General features: G+C 41.0%; 1 protein-coding gene across 1 annotated transcript; it reads left to right on the top strand.

The window, feature by feature from the left end:
- Positions 1-1,235: 1,235 nt before the first annotated feature.
- Positions 1,236-10,074, top strand: LOC129584576 (probable ATP-dependent RNA helicase spindle-E). The gene is made up of 33 exons (XM_055476797.1): positions 1,236-2,008; positions 2,208-2,355; positions 2,561-2,767; positions 2,978-3,199; positions 3,257-3,379; positions 3,618-3,698; positions 3,762-3,938; positions 4,209-4,341; positions 4,426-4,471; positions 4,549-4,703; positions 4,760-4,864; positions 4,975-5,069; positions 5,122-5,256; positions 5,409-5,436; positions 5,516-5,650; positions 5,720-5,943; positions 6,003-6,104; positions 6,187-6,297; positions 6,413-6,537; positions 6,609-6,692; positions 6,751-6,849; positions 6,915-7,020; positions 7,113-7,214; positions 7,290-7,418; positions 7,477-7,677; positions 8,030-8,170; positions 8,240-8,347; positions 8,409-8,473; positions 8,540-8,755; positions 8,849-8,981; positions 9,049-9,161; positions 9,370-9,573; positions 9,640-10,074. Exons 1-33 carry the CDS (start codon positions 1,359-1,361, stop codon positions 9,824-9,826), a joined length of 4,890 nt encoding a protein of 1,629 aa, XP_055332772.1. The 5' UTR covers positions 1,236-1,358; the 3' UTR covers positions 9,827-10,074.
- The last annotated feature ends 7,852 nt before the right edge of the window (positions 10,075-17,926 follow it).

Genomic DNA, 17,926 nt, shown 5'->3' with positions numbered 1-17,926 from the left:
CTAAAGACATACGTGAGGCTGTAATGTAAAAATATGCGAAAACACTTTTGCTTTACCTTTTTTATTGTTTAGTAGAGTTGTCACTGGCTCTTTTTTATGAATAAAAAATACTGGAATATGTCAAAACCGACGGTTCCCAGAACAGATCTTGTAAAATGCCGTATGGCGTACGGTCGCAGATTCGACTTGGGACGACAACATTTTAAGGCGCCGGCAAACTCATGGGCTAGCTACATGGCAAATGATTAGAGGAAAAGCCACACAGTAGCTGAAATATTTAGCGTCGAAACATGGTCTTCCCTTTAATCATGTCACATGTGATCATCTGATTAATAACCAAAGTCAGAAAATCTTTGGCAGGAAACTATACGAGTATTGTTCCATCAGACATAAAAACCGCTGCAAAGTGCAAACTATTTTACATTTTATGTGAATGTAGATATCCATAATTTCACAAAGATCACAAGCTCAGAACATTATACTAACGCAGCGATCTCGAAGACGGGATGAGGACCCTGGACAGCCTTTGCAATTATGACTCCATGGGCTGGGAAACGCTCGCGCCATTTATACTGTACGCTGAAACTTATCTCTCTGATCGGAGCGATCCGGTCCGGAACGACAGATAACCGAAAAGATTGGGACAAAGTGAATGTCTGAACTGTCTACCAAGGAAGCAGTCTCGAATTCCAAATAGAGGAAAAACGACACATCTGTCCCGAAAAAAAGCCGCCGTGCCACGGTTGGCAAATTAAGTAATGTTACAGTAGTACCACAGAAAGTCAAAGTACAGTTTACCATAAAATGTACTTTCTATTTGCGCCATAAAAGTATAAAACTGTAAGTTTGTAACGGATTTTAAATTTTGTGGCGGACTGCTAATGACCACACAGGACGAGGCTGCCAGGCTGCGTATAGGATACCATATGGCTTCCTAGCTCGCCCGGTTCTTGTGCTATCGCATTTCTGAAGACAAGCTAACAAAATTAAAATACGAGTGCTAATTATAACTTACAATTACTAACTTGTGTCGGCAAGTTGCAAGTTTGTAACCTTTAATATTTTTGTAAAAACTTAACCGAATTCTGTCTCCCAGATGGCTTGTTAGCGCAAAATAAGAGTAAGAGCAACCACCCACGGGCTGCATTTCAAACGCAACTTCGACCTTGTTGTGAACGTGGTTTTCTTCGCCGTGATGCCCGTTGAATTTAAATCTGCAACAAAGCAAGTACGTACGTGCTACCCTCTAGTGCCTTGCTTTGATTTCCGTGCTAGCCTCGAGAAACGTTTATTTCAGAGTTCAGAATTCACTTTTTTATCGACATTTTCTATAAATTTGTGTTACGCATTATGGCATAATGTCGGAAACGTATTTCAAACGTCTTCTGCGAAGTCAGCAGCGACAGACACAGACAGCGGTGTCCGAAGCGGTTCAAGAGCCAGAAGACGCCATACCTGATTTCGTGGATATCGATGGTTCATTCGGAATTCCCCGACCAAAGATTGATTACTGGAACTGCAACGTCGATGAATTCCTTGAAAAAAATGCACCCGTTCTTTTCGATTATGAGCATCCGGAAAAGAGTATCTCCCGTGCGAATCTGAAAACCACTCATCGTCGCGAAATAATCAGTTTACTATTGGGCAGTGGTGGTCAGGTCTCGCCTCTGATCATTCAGCGCTTTGGTTTGTATTGCGGCGTGACTCTTCCGCTTTCGGATATCGAAACATTCCTAAAAGATGATAGAATTTTCCAAATGACAGCGGACAGTGGAGTCAAAAATCACGATTCCGATTCTGAGCCTGATCCAGATGACGACAGTCACGCGTCAACCAACGAGAAAGCGAAAACCGGCGCGGCCACTGTTACCCGACCAAAACAGGCCACCGCCATTTGGATGTTAAAAAGAGAACTGCAGGCTTTGTATCAAGACATCGTAAGCAAAGAACTGAGGAATGATCTCATTTACTCACCAGAAGAACGCCTGCCGAGTTACAAAAACCCTAGGTAAGTTGTAAGTTCTTAAGCTTTCAAGGGTGTACGTAAAAGGATATTTATTTTGGGTGCACATGCTGCATGCACATTTCGTGATGGATTTTATCGGCAGTAATAACTGGTTTTTCTTATTCCTTATTAATTTTTCATTTTCTAAATACTCGTATTACATACCACCTTATTCAGTTTATGGTAAACATCTTTTCTTTAGGGGTATCGCTGCTACTCAGGCTGATTATCTGAAAATGCGAAACGCCAAAGTCTTCTCGAAAAACGAAAGAGGTCGCTTTGGTAGCCAGGCCAGTTTGCCGTCCATGTCCTTGACCCTTCGCTCCCAACTGATGTCCGATCTGGATGATGTACGTGTCGTGTCGTGGTATTTACACTTTGAGCGCATCACTTTGTTACTACTGCTTAGAAGTTCGTACTTGACCAATGTGTCCGAAGTAGCAGCCCTCTTTTTATATTCACATTATTTGAAGTTTGATTAATTTTAAGACATTGATTGCATAATCTGTCAACAATTTTAGTGTTTTGAAAGCGTTTACTTGTATTTCTGCTTAGGCGGCATCAGTCACATCTGCATCGACTGTAACCTCGCAAGATGTATTCACTTCGAGACCTACCGAACGAGAGTTACTGCTGTCTCATAAACCGGATATCAACATTATCTGTCAACCGGAGAAGGATCCAGTGGTTTTTCAGCAGTTTTATCCCTCGGAAATCCCCCATGACGTGCTACAGTTGCCGATTTATACTCGAAAAGACGAGGTTTGACATCGTAATATTTCGCGAGATGTACTAATTTTTACATCAGCGGTAAAAAAGTTTTGTGCATTTTAAACGTGTTTAATATGTGTAGTTGAATTATTGTGGTATATCTTGCGTTTCCCATTCGTTAGCAGCCAGCTGGAATAGCACGTTGTCACGCGAAAAATATTATTCTGCTGGCAGTGTTTGACCTTTGTGATACCTTTTCAGGTGTTGAGATATTTGTGTAGCCGAAGGGTTGTCGTCATTTGTGGCCCTACCGGAACCGGTAAAACTACTCAGGTACCGCTCATGGTTCTGGACGAATGTGCCGCCACAAATAAACCGTGCAACATCATTGTAACTCAACCTCGAAGAATTGCTGCTACCAGTATTGCCAGAAGAGTTTGCTTTGAGAGAGGCTGGACACTGGGACAACTTGTTGGATATCACGTAAAAAAAGGAGATTTTCAGCGCTGACATTTGTTTCTGAATATATTTCCGTCGTAGGTTGGCTTGGATAGACAGACTACACAGTCCACAAGGCTGACTTACTGCACTACTGGGGTTTTCCTAGAGAAAATCATATCCATGAAGAATCTGAATATGTACACGCATGTATTCTTGGACGAGGTGCGGTTGTTTGGGTTATTATAGGGATAAGCACATCGATTTTTAATTACGTTGTACCCTTTGCCGCCAGTGTCGTATCTAGTATACTTATGATCTGCTTATCTAATGCATCTCTAAATTTATTCAGTTATTTATGTTGTGGGTCGTGTTTTCCGTAATGCGCGCTCTGTTTTCGTGGGTGTATATGTTATGGTAACCTCCATAAATTTTGGAAATTTTTGAGCCAACCTTGACTTAGGTTCATGAGCGGGATCAGGACACCGACTTGGCACTGATGCTAGTGCGACAGATGATGCGCGAAAATTCTCCAAATGTACAGGTAAGGTTATTTCGGACTGCAGGTGCAGTGCCGTCTCGTCAGGAAATAATTACAATTGTTTAGGCCATTCTCATGTCCGCTACACTGGAAGTTCAAAAAATGAGCGAATACTTCAAGGAGAAAACCACATCAAGTCCTGAACGCGAAATAGAAGAAGTTGGAAACGTTGACTTACGAATCGAGCATTTCCCCATCAAGGAGTTGCACTTGGAGGAATTCGCCGTAGAATACGACACATCGGTATACGGTTGCTACTATTGCTCTTTTGCTATAAATGTTGCATCAGTAATGCCCGCTGGTCAACGTCCAACGCATCCAGTGAAATGTAATAGGATACGAAGTTAACTGTGAAATGCGACAAGTTATCCTTATTTGTGTGTACTGATCAGAGCGGCATTATTTACATGTACAATATTATGTAAACAATTTGTTTGTCATTTTTCGTCTGCATCGCCAGGACGTTGCAGGGTTAGTATACCTTTGCATAATGTTAAACTTGTACCGTTACAGGGTTTTGAACTAAATCATCCTCGATTGTCTTCAAAATTGCTGGAGTTGGCCTGCCATACAATCGACCATTTAATTCCACTTCCTGGTTCGAGTGCGGTTGAATTTGGCGAATCTGTTCTCATGTTTCTTCCTGGTACTGTGCTGGTGTACAGTGTACACCCTTGAACTGGTGTGAGTCGAATATTCAGAAAATAATAACGTTTGTACAAACTGGCAGGTCTGGAGTACATCATAGAAATGGAGGCTTTGCTCAAAAGAAAAGGGTACGTCCATCTTTGTGCTTCTTTCGTGCAGTATCTTATTGTTCAGGGCTGAGAGTCAGAATCCCGGTTATTCACAGAAGTCAGTCGCTGGAAGTATGCATCCTTCATTCAACTATAAACAAAGAAGAGCAGTTCCGGGTGGCGCACGATTTCCCTAAAAGTGGTTCACGGCGAATTATCTTATCAACAAACATTGCTGAAAGTTCTATAACGCTGCCTTATGTTAATTACGGTAAGCCCCGGAGTTTAATTTCCGTCTAACGTTTTTGGCATTTGTTTTTTTTCCAGTTTTCGACTTTTGTTTGACGAAGTCAATGAAGTTGAATCCATGTACCAAGATGCCGCAGTTGGTGCTTCAGTGGGCATCCTTATCCAGTTCGTCCCAGCGTAAAGGTCGGACAAATTTTTTTAAAAAAACCTAATTAAATCTGTGGAAGGTTAGGGGTGCGGATTCTCTTCTATGCTGTGGATGGTAGATCAGAATTATATTGCTGTTGCTTTAGGAAGGGTCGGACGCAACAGACCCGGAGTTGTGTATTTCTTCGTTCCAAGAAAATTTCGGCAAAGCTTACCTCAGTATCCGAAACCGGAAATCTTGGTATGATAACTTTGCAGAACAGGTTAACGAGTTGTAAATGTTTTTACTGCAGGAAGCCCCGAAAGAGAATGCCGTACTACGTATCAAGCAGCTGGGTGTACCGGTTCCACCGGCTGAACTTTTGGTGCTCTTATTGGATCCTCCGCTCCAGAACGATATTGAAATTGCGGTTATTAACCTGAAAAGTGTAAGTTAAATCGCTGTTGATTTTATTCTCTCTTCAAACCATTTTTACTTTGCACCGTAAAATTTTTAATATTTATATGGGTAATTTAATAGATTTACTGTAAAATACAGCTCGTTTTTTGCAGTTTTTCCCTGAAACTGTTGATTTTGCAGATTGGCGCATTAACGGTTACTTATAAAGGTCAGTCAGTACTCTGGAATTAACTGTTGTGGTCTTCAACTGATTGGTAGAGCTGGCGAAAGAAAGCGAGTGGTTTTAGGCCAGCCGTGCTACCAGGACGGCGATTTAACGGCAATGGGGTTTCTACTGGCGTCTTTCCCGTTGGATGTGCGAGTTGCGAAGTTTATGTTCTTATGCGCCATGTTTGGATATGCATATGAAGGTTCCATAATCGGTATGGCATATTCAAATTTTTAATTCTCATAGGAAGAATGGTGCGCGTCATAACATAATTATGATTCAGCTGCTGGAATGACCGTGGAAGCAGTCCTAAGTAGGACTAGGTTGTCGCCTGCCGACCGGTATCGCGCAATGGAACGGCACTATTACCGCGGTGCTCATTGTGATGCGCTTGCCATTGTGTATGCCTATGAATTATGGGAAGCGGAAAGGGATAACCTGAAATCACATATTGACCGATCAAGATTCACGGATGCAACCTTGATTGATCTTTCCCGAATGAAAGAGGTTTGAAACACATTGAGCTTTCTTCCGGTAAGAAAATATTTCGTCATCATCAATTTCAGCTCTATGCCCTTAAACAAGAACTCTGTGGAAGACTCCAGCGAAAAGGTATCTACGCCGACCATCCGTCTAGCATGAGAGCTCCCAGAGAAGTGATTATACCGGTAAGGTATCTTCATTACGCCTTTACATTATGTTACTGGTGGTTCGCTTCGCTTTCGGGAAAGTGTCCCTTTCGTTTTACAGTTGTTATTTGCTGGTGCTTTTTATCCGAATGTGATGGTGAATATTGCTTCATATATTGATGCAAAAATGGAACAAGTCCTTGCTGGATATGATCCTATGAGCACTTTGGTGGTTAGTACTGTTTTCAATACCGCAGTTTCTGTTTTCTAAATCACATATTTATTAATCACAGATATCATCTCAAAACTTTCATCTTTTGCGCACCCTCTGCTTTAAAATTTAACAGATTCCAAATTTTGGTCATCAAACAGCAGTACGGAGCCCGTTATACGATGACGATCTGAAAGCCATTTTGAGGGACAGCTCAGAAAGCGGCACTATTCAACCAAAAATTGTTTACGGCAGTTTTGAGTAATGCGGCACTGTATTGGTGATAACATGATAGCCAACTTATGGAATGTTGTTATGATTTGGTGATTTAGGACTTTTGTTTGTTTTGATCGTTCTACACGACGTCCATCCGGTGACATTCATCCTGAGCTGGGCGCCATACTGAAAATGACAATGTGAGGCTCTTGCATCATCATTCTAATGAAACCTAGCACCACTTTGAAATTTTGTCAGGAACTCTCATGGAAAGCTCACTTTACCGGAACGCCAGCGGTCATCAGAAGTAAATCAACAAATTGACGGTACTGATAATACCAGTCGCGCTGGATTTCGGTGGGTAATAAGTTCAGTTGGCCGGGGTTATCTGCTGCAAAGCTGAACAATACATGTCGTCTTAGATTTTCCATTGAAAATAAAGGAGAGTGTCGAAACCCAAGGAAAGGAATTCCTCCCTGTTCCGTAATTTTTCAGACTGGGCAGAAAATACCTGTTGTACTTCAGGATGTATGTTCTTGTGTTTCCGTTTCTGCGCGATTTTTAAAAAAAATTTATGCTGCAACTTTTATTTTAATTATGCCATAATATTCAAATTTCAGATCGTCAGTGTGGACAAATTTTTTGTGACCTGCACGAGGAGCGACATAGTTCAGCAACAGTTAAACTTGGAGGAAAGAATGAAAGCATTTGCCAAAAGAAAGGTTAGAGTGTTAGGTAGTTTATGAGCACATTGAATGCAGAGGACTGATTTGCATAACCGTGAGTTTGTTGTATAGATGTTCCCTATTGAACTTAGATACATCAGAATTGGAGAGGCATTTATGGCGAAAAGTGAAGACGAAGATGGTAATGTGTTCTATACGCGTTGCTTGGTGGTGTCTCCAGTCAACAACGGATGTGTGACGGTATTTTTGTTACTTCGATTGTGTTTTGGGAACTTCTGCGTAATTTTCTTTATTGCAGGTATTACTGGTGGACTTGGGTGAATATGACCTGATCTCAGCCTCGTCGTTATATTATCTGCCTGATTCGCTCAAGGACATACCTCGCAGTAGCTTTGAATTTATATTTGTTGGACTTCGCTTCTCAAGAAGTCAAAGGCGGTTGACCGTGAGCTATATGCAGGATCTGCTGTGTGGTGAAGAAAGCGAAGTATATTTGGAAGTACGTGTTGCACCTTTGCTTCGATTCTGGTTCCTTTAATGCGCACTCCACGGCTTTGATTTTGGAGATTTTGTAGTACGAAATATTTAAGGATGGTTTATTTTTGCGAAGTTTAAATCGTTTTATAAAGTGCATATACTGTATCGTGTATCCTGCAGAAAGCTTTGTTCTATATAATATGACGCGTCAAGGTGGTCCCCGCACCAGCTTGAGAAGAAATAGTTTGGCTTAAAATACGAGTGACTGATTTCTTTAATTCTTCTAATGTGTTGCTTGAGAATTGTGTGTTATTTTTATTTGTTATAACAGAAGTGACAGTGAGCAGGAAGCAACAAACATGATTAATCGTTAGGTGTTTTCCGTAACGGATGGCATCGTGCGAGGTCAACTTTTCTGGAAATGTCCTTTGGTGCCTGATGTGGACATAAGTGTTGGCGAAGAGCTGATACGACTGGGGTGTGCATTCAAAGGAAAGGAATCGTGGATTTCTGAGGTGCAGTAATCTTATGGAAGCATGTAGCGATGTATATGCTGAATGGGTGTTATTGCAACCGGCGCGTAGAATCATCATAAGCAACTGGAATCCGGGAACACTGACATGCTCGCAGGAGCTGAATTTGTTCCGGATCTGGATCTAAAGAACGACACACCACCTGTAGCCGGGAAATGTGTATGTTTCATCTACTTGAACAGTTACGATTGTAATACAACTATATCGCGGAAATTTGTAGATAACCGTCGGTCCGGTTGAGTTCCCAGCACGATCTCGCCGTGTCACTATCATGAAGGACCAAAAGTAAAATTCCGGAAGACATGTTTGTAGTTATTAGCAGCAGATTACGAAGTTCGGTGATAATTTCAGAATTGCGAGTGTTAACAACACGAGCTTAAACAGCATTGCTTATGAAAAGTATCCCCAGGATGGCGGGTGGCCGTACCGACCTGTGGTGGCCGCATTGATGCAACATCCTTCGCACACTGACGACGTTCTGAAGGGCCTCTTTACGAGTCAGCTTCCAACGCAACCGGGCCTGCTGGGAGTGATCGCGCTGGCATTCTCACCGGTTGCTGAGATAGTGTAAGTTGAATCTTGCGCGGACGGCGTAGGAGCTTTGATATATTTTCTGGTTTTTTGTCGCGAGTATTTCAGGACATTGGGTTATCGTTGTAGGACAAAAGAAGATGAACACGTTGGCTTGTTGACTGGACTGGGTCCATTGGCTGATTCCACTGAGAGTTTTTATCCCGAAGGGGAAGTTAATTTGGTCTTTGACGGGTACATATCCGAAGAGGATATTGATAAAGTATGGATATGATGAGTCTGAATTGAAATTTGTGTTGAGAAATTAAAATTTCGTAATGTTTTCACAGGCTGATGCTTTGCGAAGAAAACTGAATCAAATGCTTTGCATTATGCAAGGGAACATCCATGCGGTACGCAACTTCGATGAGTTGCAGCACGAATGTCTGAACCTGTTGATTAGGTAAAACTTGAGAGTAAATAACTTACGGTTACAAGAAAAAGGCAAAAGATTCAACAAAATAAGGGTATTGCGGGAAACGGTCATTACTGGTTCTTCGAAAAACGAGGTTCGTTCGGTTGGTTCTTCGTTCTTCGAAAAACGGTCATTACTGGTTCTTCGAAACAAGGTGTATAAGAACATAGTAGAATATTTTGGAATTTTGTTCTAGTATGGCTAGCAAGCCGCGAATGCTACGCCCGAACCGTGGTTTTTGGAGCACTTTCAGTTGGTCACCAGTTTTGTACGATAAAGAGCGGCTCGCAGCTGAACTAAATTTCCTGATGCCCATTTGCCGATCTGCAGAGCCATCTTCAATGGAGAAAAGCATTAAGTTGTACGATCAGATGGTGATGTTGCATCGGGATGCAATGAAGTGAGTTACGGCAGCGATAAACTTGCGATGTGATTCCCTCATAAAGATTGTTGTGTGTATTTACAGGATCATGAAGAAGGAGCTGAACGTTGGCGCCGAATTGGGAGAAGAGGACGAACCAATCAGCTTATCGGCGGGTAGATGTCAGTTCTGCAATAAAACCATCGATCGCGGAAATTTAGTAGAGCATATTTTTTCGGCTTATCATACTGATCAGGAAAACAAATTGTTGGCTTTCAGTTCTGTTGAATAAGTTGTATATGAAGATATGCTTTTTCGTGGGTGTGTCATTGCCGGTTTTCACCTTTCGTTTAATAGAAGTACTCGTGATAATGGTTTTAGATCTTTTGTTTGTGATTTTGTGTGATCGATTATGCTAATCTGGCGAATATTTTTAGGGATCCATTGTTTCTTTATAGCAATCAATTTAATCACTGTTATAATTTAGGTCGTTGGTTAATGTATTAATTGTTCACGCCCAACGAATAGTGCACGATCTAACTGCAGAATCGCACGAGAAAGGTACGCAGTGAAAACACCTGAATGTTCACATTCATGAACTGCGTTTAGATCGACGCCGCAGGCAGTAGTGTCGGCAGTTACATACAAAAACCACTAACGATCCCATGAATATGATGTTATGTTGTGGTGCTACTTATTAATTTGACTTTATAATTTAAAATTCGTCGCGGCAGTTTTCGAAATTAACCAGGCCGTTTCGGTAGTCTGCGAAGGTCACATCAACTTGCATGTGGTGTGACCTTTTCCATATGGGTTATTCGCTAACAAACGGGATTTGACGATCGGTTTACGTATGCTTGAGACTTGAGTCGAATGGTCTTTTTTAAGCAGAAAAAAAGAAAAAACGAACTTTTTCTAGCCATTTTACGATGCCCGGCAGTTCGTACTAATGGTGAACGGCTGTAATTAGGTAATCTATTTTCTAAAATGTGTGTGTTAAGCAGTGCATTGTTGTTAACGGTGTTATGCAGTTTGTAAAAATTGTTTCGTACCCAGCTCTCTGGTTATAGATAGATTGAAATAAAATTAATAACTTTGATCAGCAACGTAAACAAGTTCTTCGGCGCACGTAACGGGAAGATTCTTGCTCAGAAAGAGGTCCGCTTATTTTCGCGTTGGTACGGTACCAGGTATAGCCAGCTACTCTATATGTGTCACCCCTGCCGCCACTGTATAATAACAACTTCCCCACCAGCTGACAATGAGTGAGCTCCCTTTGTCGGCTCCAAAAGTCAGTAGTAAAGGCTAACTGTAATCTGTAAGCATGATGTGGACAATATATACAGATTCACTAATATGCAACATATGCCTGCGCAGTCTAGACTAAAATGTATACTTTAAGCAAAATTTTCTATCGCTAAAAATTTTTTTAACAAAAAATCAATAGCAGGAAAACAACGTGAGCACTGAAATATCAAAAACGAGGTGGTTAAAAAAGGCATGTTTGAGTACAAGTGATTAGTAGAGCCGTTACAAATAAACACCCGAAATAAGGATAAAAAGATTTACAAAATGTGAATGTGCGTGCAGCTCCGTCCGAGTGTGCTGCGAGATTGCATCATGATTTGCTGAGGGGTAATTTAAGTCCGCTGGAATTAAAGTAGTTACGGCAGCTGACTAGCGAACATAAAAATGTCCTTTTGATAAATGTACGGTGTTGGCAATGATCGCGGCTTGAGAGCGGCTTGATTGGGGCTTCTCCACCTTTCTTAACTGTTAGCGTGAGTCCGCTGAATGAATGCGGCATTCATTCTCGCAGGACGCCGGGATCATAATATTTTGCTGCAACGCCACAGCACTCGCGCTCACAGATCGGCTCATCGCCCGGCTGCATCAAGCGTTCCTTCCCTGGACGGGCATATGTGTGTATGTGTCAGTATTCATGATACCGGAAACGATGTAAGCCGACACTAACCGTTGACAATACCGTATGTGACTGCATTTCACACGCAAATTGCTGCAATTGATATTACCGAATTTTCGAGGACAGAATTTCTCTACATATGTATCTGTATAACGGGCGCCACAACGCGTGCGTTTGCGAATGTACACATGCATCGCAGATCGATACGACACTTTCTCCCATTTAACACCTAAATGCAGACGATATTATTGTCGTACCCGTCAACTATCGACAGATGTACATGTGTGCATCCCGCCAGAAAAACCAGCGTAGCCGTATACACACTACCCTGCAGTGTACACTTCCTAGTGCATACATACTCGTGGGGCAATCGCGGCGCGACGCTCTCTGGATTTACTTAAGCTCTGCCTTATCCCACCAGTAAAGAAGACAGTGGAAGGTTTTGGGCACAAGTCAAACATTGTCTGCCACTCAGTGAACGTTGCGCTGCACTGTGTTGTACACTGGAGAAGACGGAAGCCGCACTGATGGACAAAGAGGGGGGCTCAAAAGCAATTTACTAAGTCTAAGTTGATTATGCGATCTTGGGTCATTTTGTGGCAGTACAAGTGGAAATCGGCTTGGAGCACGTTCCAGCTTAATTTTGTGTGAGATTCCGGGTGACCGCTGTAGACATTGTCATTCAGGCGTTTTTTCTTTGGCCCTCAACGGCGTAGACCATTAACAGGAAGTTGACTTTTGTCTTATCCGGAAAACAAATAGTTTTCTGTTTGTCATACACTATGCATCGGCAATTGTCGGTATCGTCCGGAGCGCGTAATTCTCCCTTGATGCAGCGCACAGCCGCCGCAAATCCCACCGCCACGGTGCGCCATGATGCGATGTCAACAGTGACCCTGCTGATTGAAAGTCGCTTGGAGGCGGACAACGAAGTGATAAATCCACTTTTTGGACGGACGCCCGGGAGGTAACTGCAATATTAGCGGAAATAAGCTGGGTTGTTAATGCTGCAGTTCACGCGCTGAAGTGATCTTCCATCACCTAATAGCGCTAATTTGTTATAATATTATATTATCATAATCTAATTCCGTTTTAATGTCGCAAGAATCGGCTATACGATTTCGTAAATAAATTTGTCAGTTATGATCGCGAACATTTTGGAATTTTGGTTGTGGTACTAAGCGTAGCGATTGTTTGGACTTCGCATTAACAGAAACGACATATTCAAATGCACTATAAGGGAATGTTTTCTTGCAAATACTATCATCGACGTAGGATCTAATTTATTACTGAAAACGTATGTTTTGAAGTAGCAGCTTACCAGCCCAAGAGTATACCCGCCGTTACCTTTTTGAAATGCTTTTATTTCTACTCTGAACCGTTTAGTGAACAAACTTCTATTTTTCCCTTGTTATTGCCAATAATAATTATGTGGTTTAGTGCATATGTTCACCGTGTTATGAAAAGCTGGGTGCAATACTGTACATTTTTTACAACTGTATACGTAGTTAGATGTGTTAATGAACTACCGATGCATAGTTCTCTCTGTTGTGCACGTAATATCAGAATTATGTACTTTACGGAAATTACATAGTACAAAAATACGAAAAAAAATCTATTGAAACCTTACAGTATGCGCTGTAACCAGAACGCGTTTTATTTCAAAATTTATAACTGAAACACAATCAGCCGCTAAATTTTCTGTAGTACCACGTACATATAGATAGTCTCTCACATAGTCTGAAAAATACGAGTACTTTCGCTAACGTCCAAGAGCTGCAAACGAAAGCGTCAATATTACTTACCTAGATGCACTATAGTAAATGAAATTATACCTTATGGCGTTCTCGCAAAAAGCGCACTTCGGTATTTAAATTATTCACGTCTCCGCCGCTAGGTAATGTTTGATCGGGAAGGGCTCTCTTCGGTTTCCGTTACAGTCGGTATGTGTACACACTCGTCGGCTAAGCCGCAGGAAAAACGGGACGCAAATGCTACATATTTTATAACCTGCTTGATTTGATTGTGTGCACTCGGACAGATGAGTCCGGTGATCGCATTCCCTAGCCGGAAGGCCAACGGGGAAAAACAATATACATACACCACATTAATGTTTATCTGTCGTCGACCACCAGCAGGTCTGGTCACAAACAACTATAAAACGTCAATAAAACACTCGCTTTTCCCATGATACAGCTCCTGTTGGAATCTGTATGTCATATGTAAAGAGTCACAAACTGTACACCAGTTCCGTTACGCAAAACGTAGATTCCTTTTTCCCGATAAGCTGGAAACTGAATTGCAGATCGCCATTGGTACCAGTGAATTAGTGGCCAAATTATGCCAGTTGATTAATACTCAAACAGTTTCGCTATATGCGTAAAAAATTACCGACTGCTTTTATAAATTTTGTTTTGTGCAAAGTTACCCGTAAATCCGTTTCATAACAACCGTGCCGAATGGAAATGCTAAAAGAAGCTTTATCAATTTATCTCATATTTTAATAATGAATTTGTGTTATCGTTTCTTCAGATTTGTCTTTAACAAAAAAAAAATGGGAAATGCGGATGCTGCAGAAATCGAAAGTTAATGACCCTTAGGAATCGGCAGGATGTTTTTCGAAATTCCTCCGAATTATGACAATATGATTTCTTACACAGCCCAGAGAACTGAATTGCGTACTTTACTCATACTTCTCATAGTGCATGTAAAATTACCGTAACTGGTAGCCACTATCTGCTTGTAGTACATGTGTAAATAATAACGTCGCACATAACTTATAAGAGTACATTCGGTTTTTTATCGCAGTATCGTTTAACTATGCTGTTTTTCGAACGCAAATCAGCAGTGCATTTAGTTTGTGTTAGGTTAGAATGCAATAAATTTGTAATGTGGAACTGTTGTTCGTAAGGGTGATAAACGATTCACACTTATACAGCCACCGTTGGCCAGTTGACCTACCGGGAATGCACATGCAAACATGTAAAGATAACGTCTTTTGCATTCAGCAATAACTGCTAAATCTACATCTGTTAATTTCAACATGGACCGTGGAACGCTAACAAAATGAAAAAAAATTATACACAATAAGTTTTAGAAAGTTCTCCCGGCCGGGGGTTGCTTCATTCAGTGAGGGCATGTACCGATAAGGTAACATGGAACGGGACATACTCCATACGGTTGGTATTGAAATGTTCGTAAGCGTGTTTAAATGCTCGTACAGAATGCGTATTAAATGTGCGTGATGTTATAAATTTCGGGACCGTTTATTATAATATAATGCGCCTTTCTATATATTTAAATTTATTAACACCACTGAAAAATACACAACGACTCTGTATTGTACAGACTCGTAGGCTGTAGCTTTGCATCGTAAATGTGCCTAGTACTCCTGCCGCAAGACGCTGCTAAAACTTTCGCGCGGGCAACTTTTGTGTCAATCAGATGTGAGGGCCGTCCTAACAACAAGCGTCCCCAAAACGATGACTGAAACGTGAAAATGCGTATTCAAGAAATAAATTACTGTGCGCAGTTACTTCAGTTTTCAAGAAACTGTTATGAAATACCATATTGTAGAAGGTCGCGTATAATAAAGATATCAAATACAGTATTTTGTATTGCATCTGTATTTTATACTTACAAGTATAAAATACAGATGCTTTCAAAATACTTACAAGAATATTTTATACTTAATTTTGCTGAAGAGGTCTAACTACTGCAGCACATTTATTGGAGCAACACAATGAAAATGTGCGTGGATTTCGTTGTCTCTACGATTGAGCAGATACTTTTATTGAGTAGCCGCTAAGAATACGGCGCTAAGTTTTTTTTAATTTGATCGAATATATTTCCACAACCTCAATTTTTTCTGCAACCAAAAAAGTTTAATCTAACACTTTGTTTGATAAACGGGTGCTCTGCACTTTTTTTATTGGGATGCTGCGAGAAATACCATGTAAAAAGTCACATTGAGCGATGCAAGCAAGCATGGCCCTCGAAATCCAGAGCAAATGCTTACTTAAATTCCGGGGTTAAATGTTGGAGACGTTCAATTTGCGGTCAATTAGGGTTAACTTCATGTGCCACGTCTTATTGGCACAAAACTTGCGAATGCTGCTCACTCGCGAATGCTGCTCTGAGCTGGCTGACCGAGTTGCTGTGTAAAGTACACCTTACACAGCGGTTATACTAAAATCTGGCGTTTTCTTTTGAAAACTGCCGTATTTCATCTACCAAAATACGGAACCTTTATCTTGTCATCAACAACATCACCGGATTGTTTAACCATGAGTGATTCCACCCGAAGTAACGCCCGTCCAATCCGGCAGGAAGAACGGCTGACGCAGTATTTACATGAGAAACGTATTGTTTTAGCTGAGCTGACTGTTCCCTTTGAGACTGTTAACGGATTCGTCAATGCGGAAGCCAGGAAACGTACACGCTACGCCTCCCTAATAACTGAATTAAACAATGCCGGATGGCGGACCGAGTACTATCACCTGGCGGTAGGCTCGCGGGGAATGGTCGCCCGTGATGCTATGACAAACATTAGTAGAATTGCCACCACCATCCGACAAGCTACTAAAACTCTCCAGCTTAAGCCTTTGTTTAAAAATTTGGCCGCTATTGCGTTAAACTGTACTTATGTTATTTTCCTTAATAAATCTAACAAGGACTGGATTGCCCCAGGTCCGAATAAGTTGTTCACGTCTTGTTTACGTTAGCCGTTTACTTTCCTTGCCGGTCGACCTCAGCACGGTCGATAACGATGCTGTCCTACACTGATGCTCATGTTGTCCACCGATGTTGTTGTGATATTGATGTTCCGTTACACCTTACCTTATTGCGATTGTTTAGCTATTTCCGTGTTAAGTGGGTTGGTTTGCGGCAAAGTCTGGACAGGCCATAATCTAAAGTTTCCCCGACTTTCCTTTTTTCCCGGGTTTATTTTGTTTTCCTTTATCAAAAATTTCTACTTAATAAAATTTTTTAAAATCTAACTTAATTAACAGTAAATGTTAAAACATGTATTCAACAATAGATAGGTAGCGGGTTTTTGGTTAGCCGGGGAGACTTATTATTAATATAATAAAAAAACGAGCATAGACGTAGACAAAAAAATGCATATGTAGTATTCTTTACTTCCCGCTAAGCAAAAAATCGGCCTGTCCACTCCTGCAGATGTAGAAACCCAACCCAGCCTGATGTGTAATATGAATAGGGACGAAATCGCAATAAAGGTCGTATTTTTAAGATATTGAGATGACTGTTGACACAATGTTTTTATATTAAGGGATTTGGCCCGGTATATACCGCTAAAATCGTGTACATTGACGGGAATATTCGCTTTCGCGCACTTTCAAACACTTTTTTGGATTGTTTTTTGACATGGTGTAGCCAAATGATTGGTGTACATAGGCATGAAATCCGTTTTCGCGCGCAACATCCGGTTGCGGAGTTATGAGGGTAACAAAATTCCAAAAAGTTTAAATGCATTCAGGTGTACCAAAAGTCTCATTATGGACCGATCCCTTTCGAACTTTGCACGTAAATGCACATAACCATGAAGATCGTTTTGACACGGATCCACTGTTCCACCATGTTTTTCAAATTTTAAAATGAATTTCTAAAATTTTAAAATTCATTTTAAAATTTGAAAAAAATCGTAGAAGTCTGGATCCGTGTCAAAACGATCTTCGCCAAATCCTTTAAACTAGCATACTGCATATATTTTGAGTTTTGCTGTACGGAGCTACAGGTGGAATGAAAGAATTCCAGTGCCCCGTAAAATGGTAGCTTGAAATGTCAATAAGAGTACATGTATTTAGTTTGCAGCCATCTCAAATAGATCATCACAAAAAATTCAATTTTTCTGGCTTGTAAAAGTCGGCAACCCGGCGTCCTATAATGAGCTAGAGTATGATTTGAGGTGCTGATGTTCTCGTACCGTATCTTCGAACCATAACACCGCAAGCAGTTATAAGTTCATACACCGGAAAGGTCATACAGTAATTACAGTACTTACCGAGTCACTGATATCAGTTGTATGGTATAAACATAATATTACTAAGCTGACTGTGTGTTTCATAATATTATGGTATAAGTCACTAGTACTCACTACAAACCCAGGTCCGCTAAACTTGATAACACTTCCCTTTTGCACGTTTTACGAGCCATCTTGGGTAACAAAACTGCCATGGTAATTTCTACTGCTCATAAATTTTCAGAAAACCATAACAAGCGGCAAGAATTTATCCATTACTTGCCTCCCCATACAAAATTGTTTTGAAAGGTCACGCATATAATTATGTCACCCGGTTCTACGGCAAGCAATTTTTTGACGTGCTTTAGACATCGTCGGAGCACAACACGCCGTCTTTAGAGCGGCATGTTTCAGTATACTTATGGAGCCCCTTTTTATGTACATTTACACGTCTAATATACATGGTCTACGAAACTATATTATGG

Source organism: Paramacrobiotus metropolitanus, unplaced genomic scaffold (genome assembly GCF_019649055.1).
Source record: "Paramacrobiotus metropolitanus isolate TYO unplaced genomic scaffold, Prichtersi_v1.0 Parri_scaffold0000014, whole genome shotgun sequence".
NCBI classification, from domain to species: Eukaryota; Metazoa; Tardigrada; class Eutardigrada; order Parachela; family Macrobiotidae; genus Paramacrobiotus; species Paramacrobiotus metropolitanus.
Note: the sequence above shows the minus strand (reverse complement) of the source record. Positions and strands in the feature narration are given on the sequence as shown.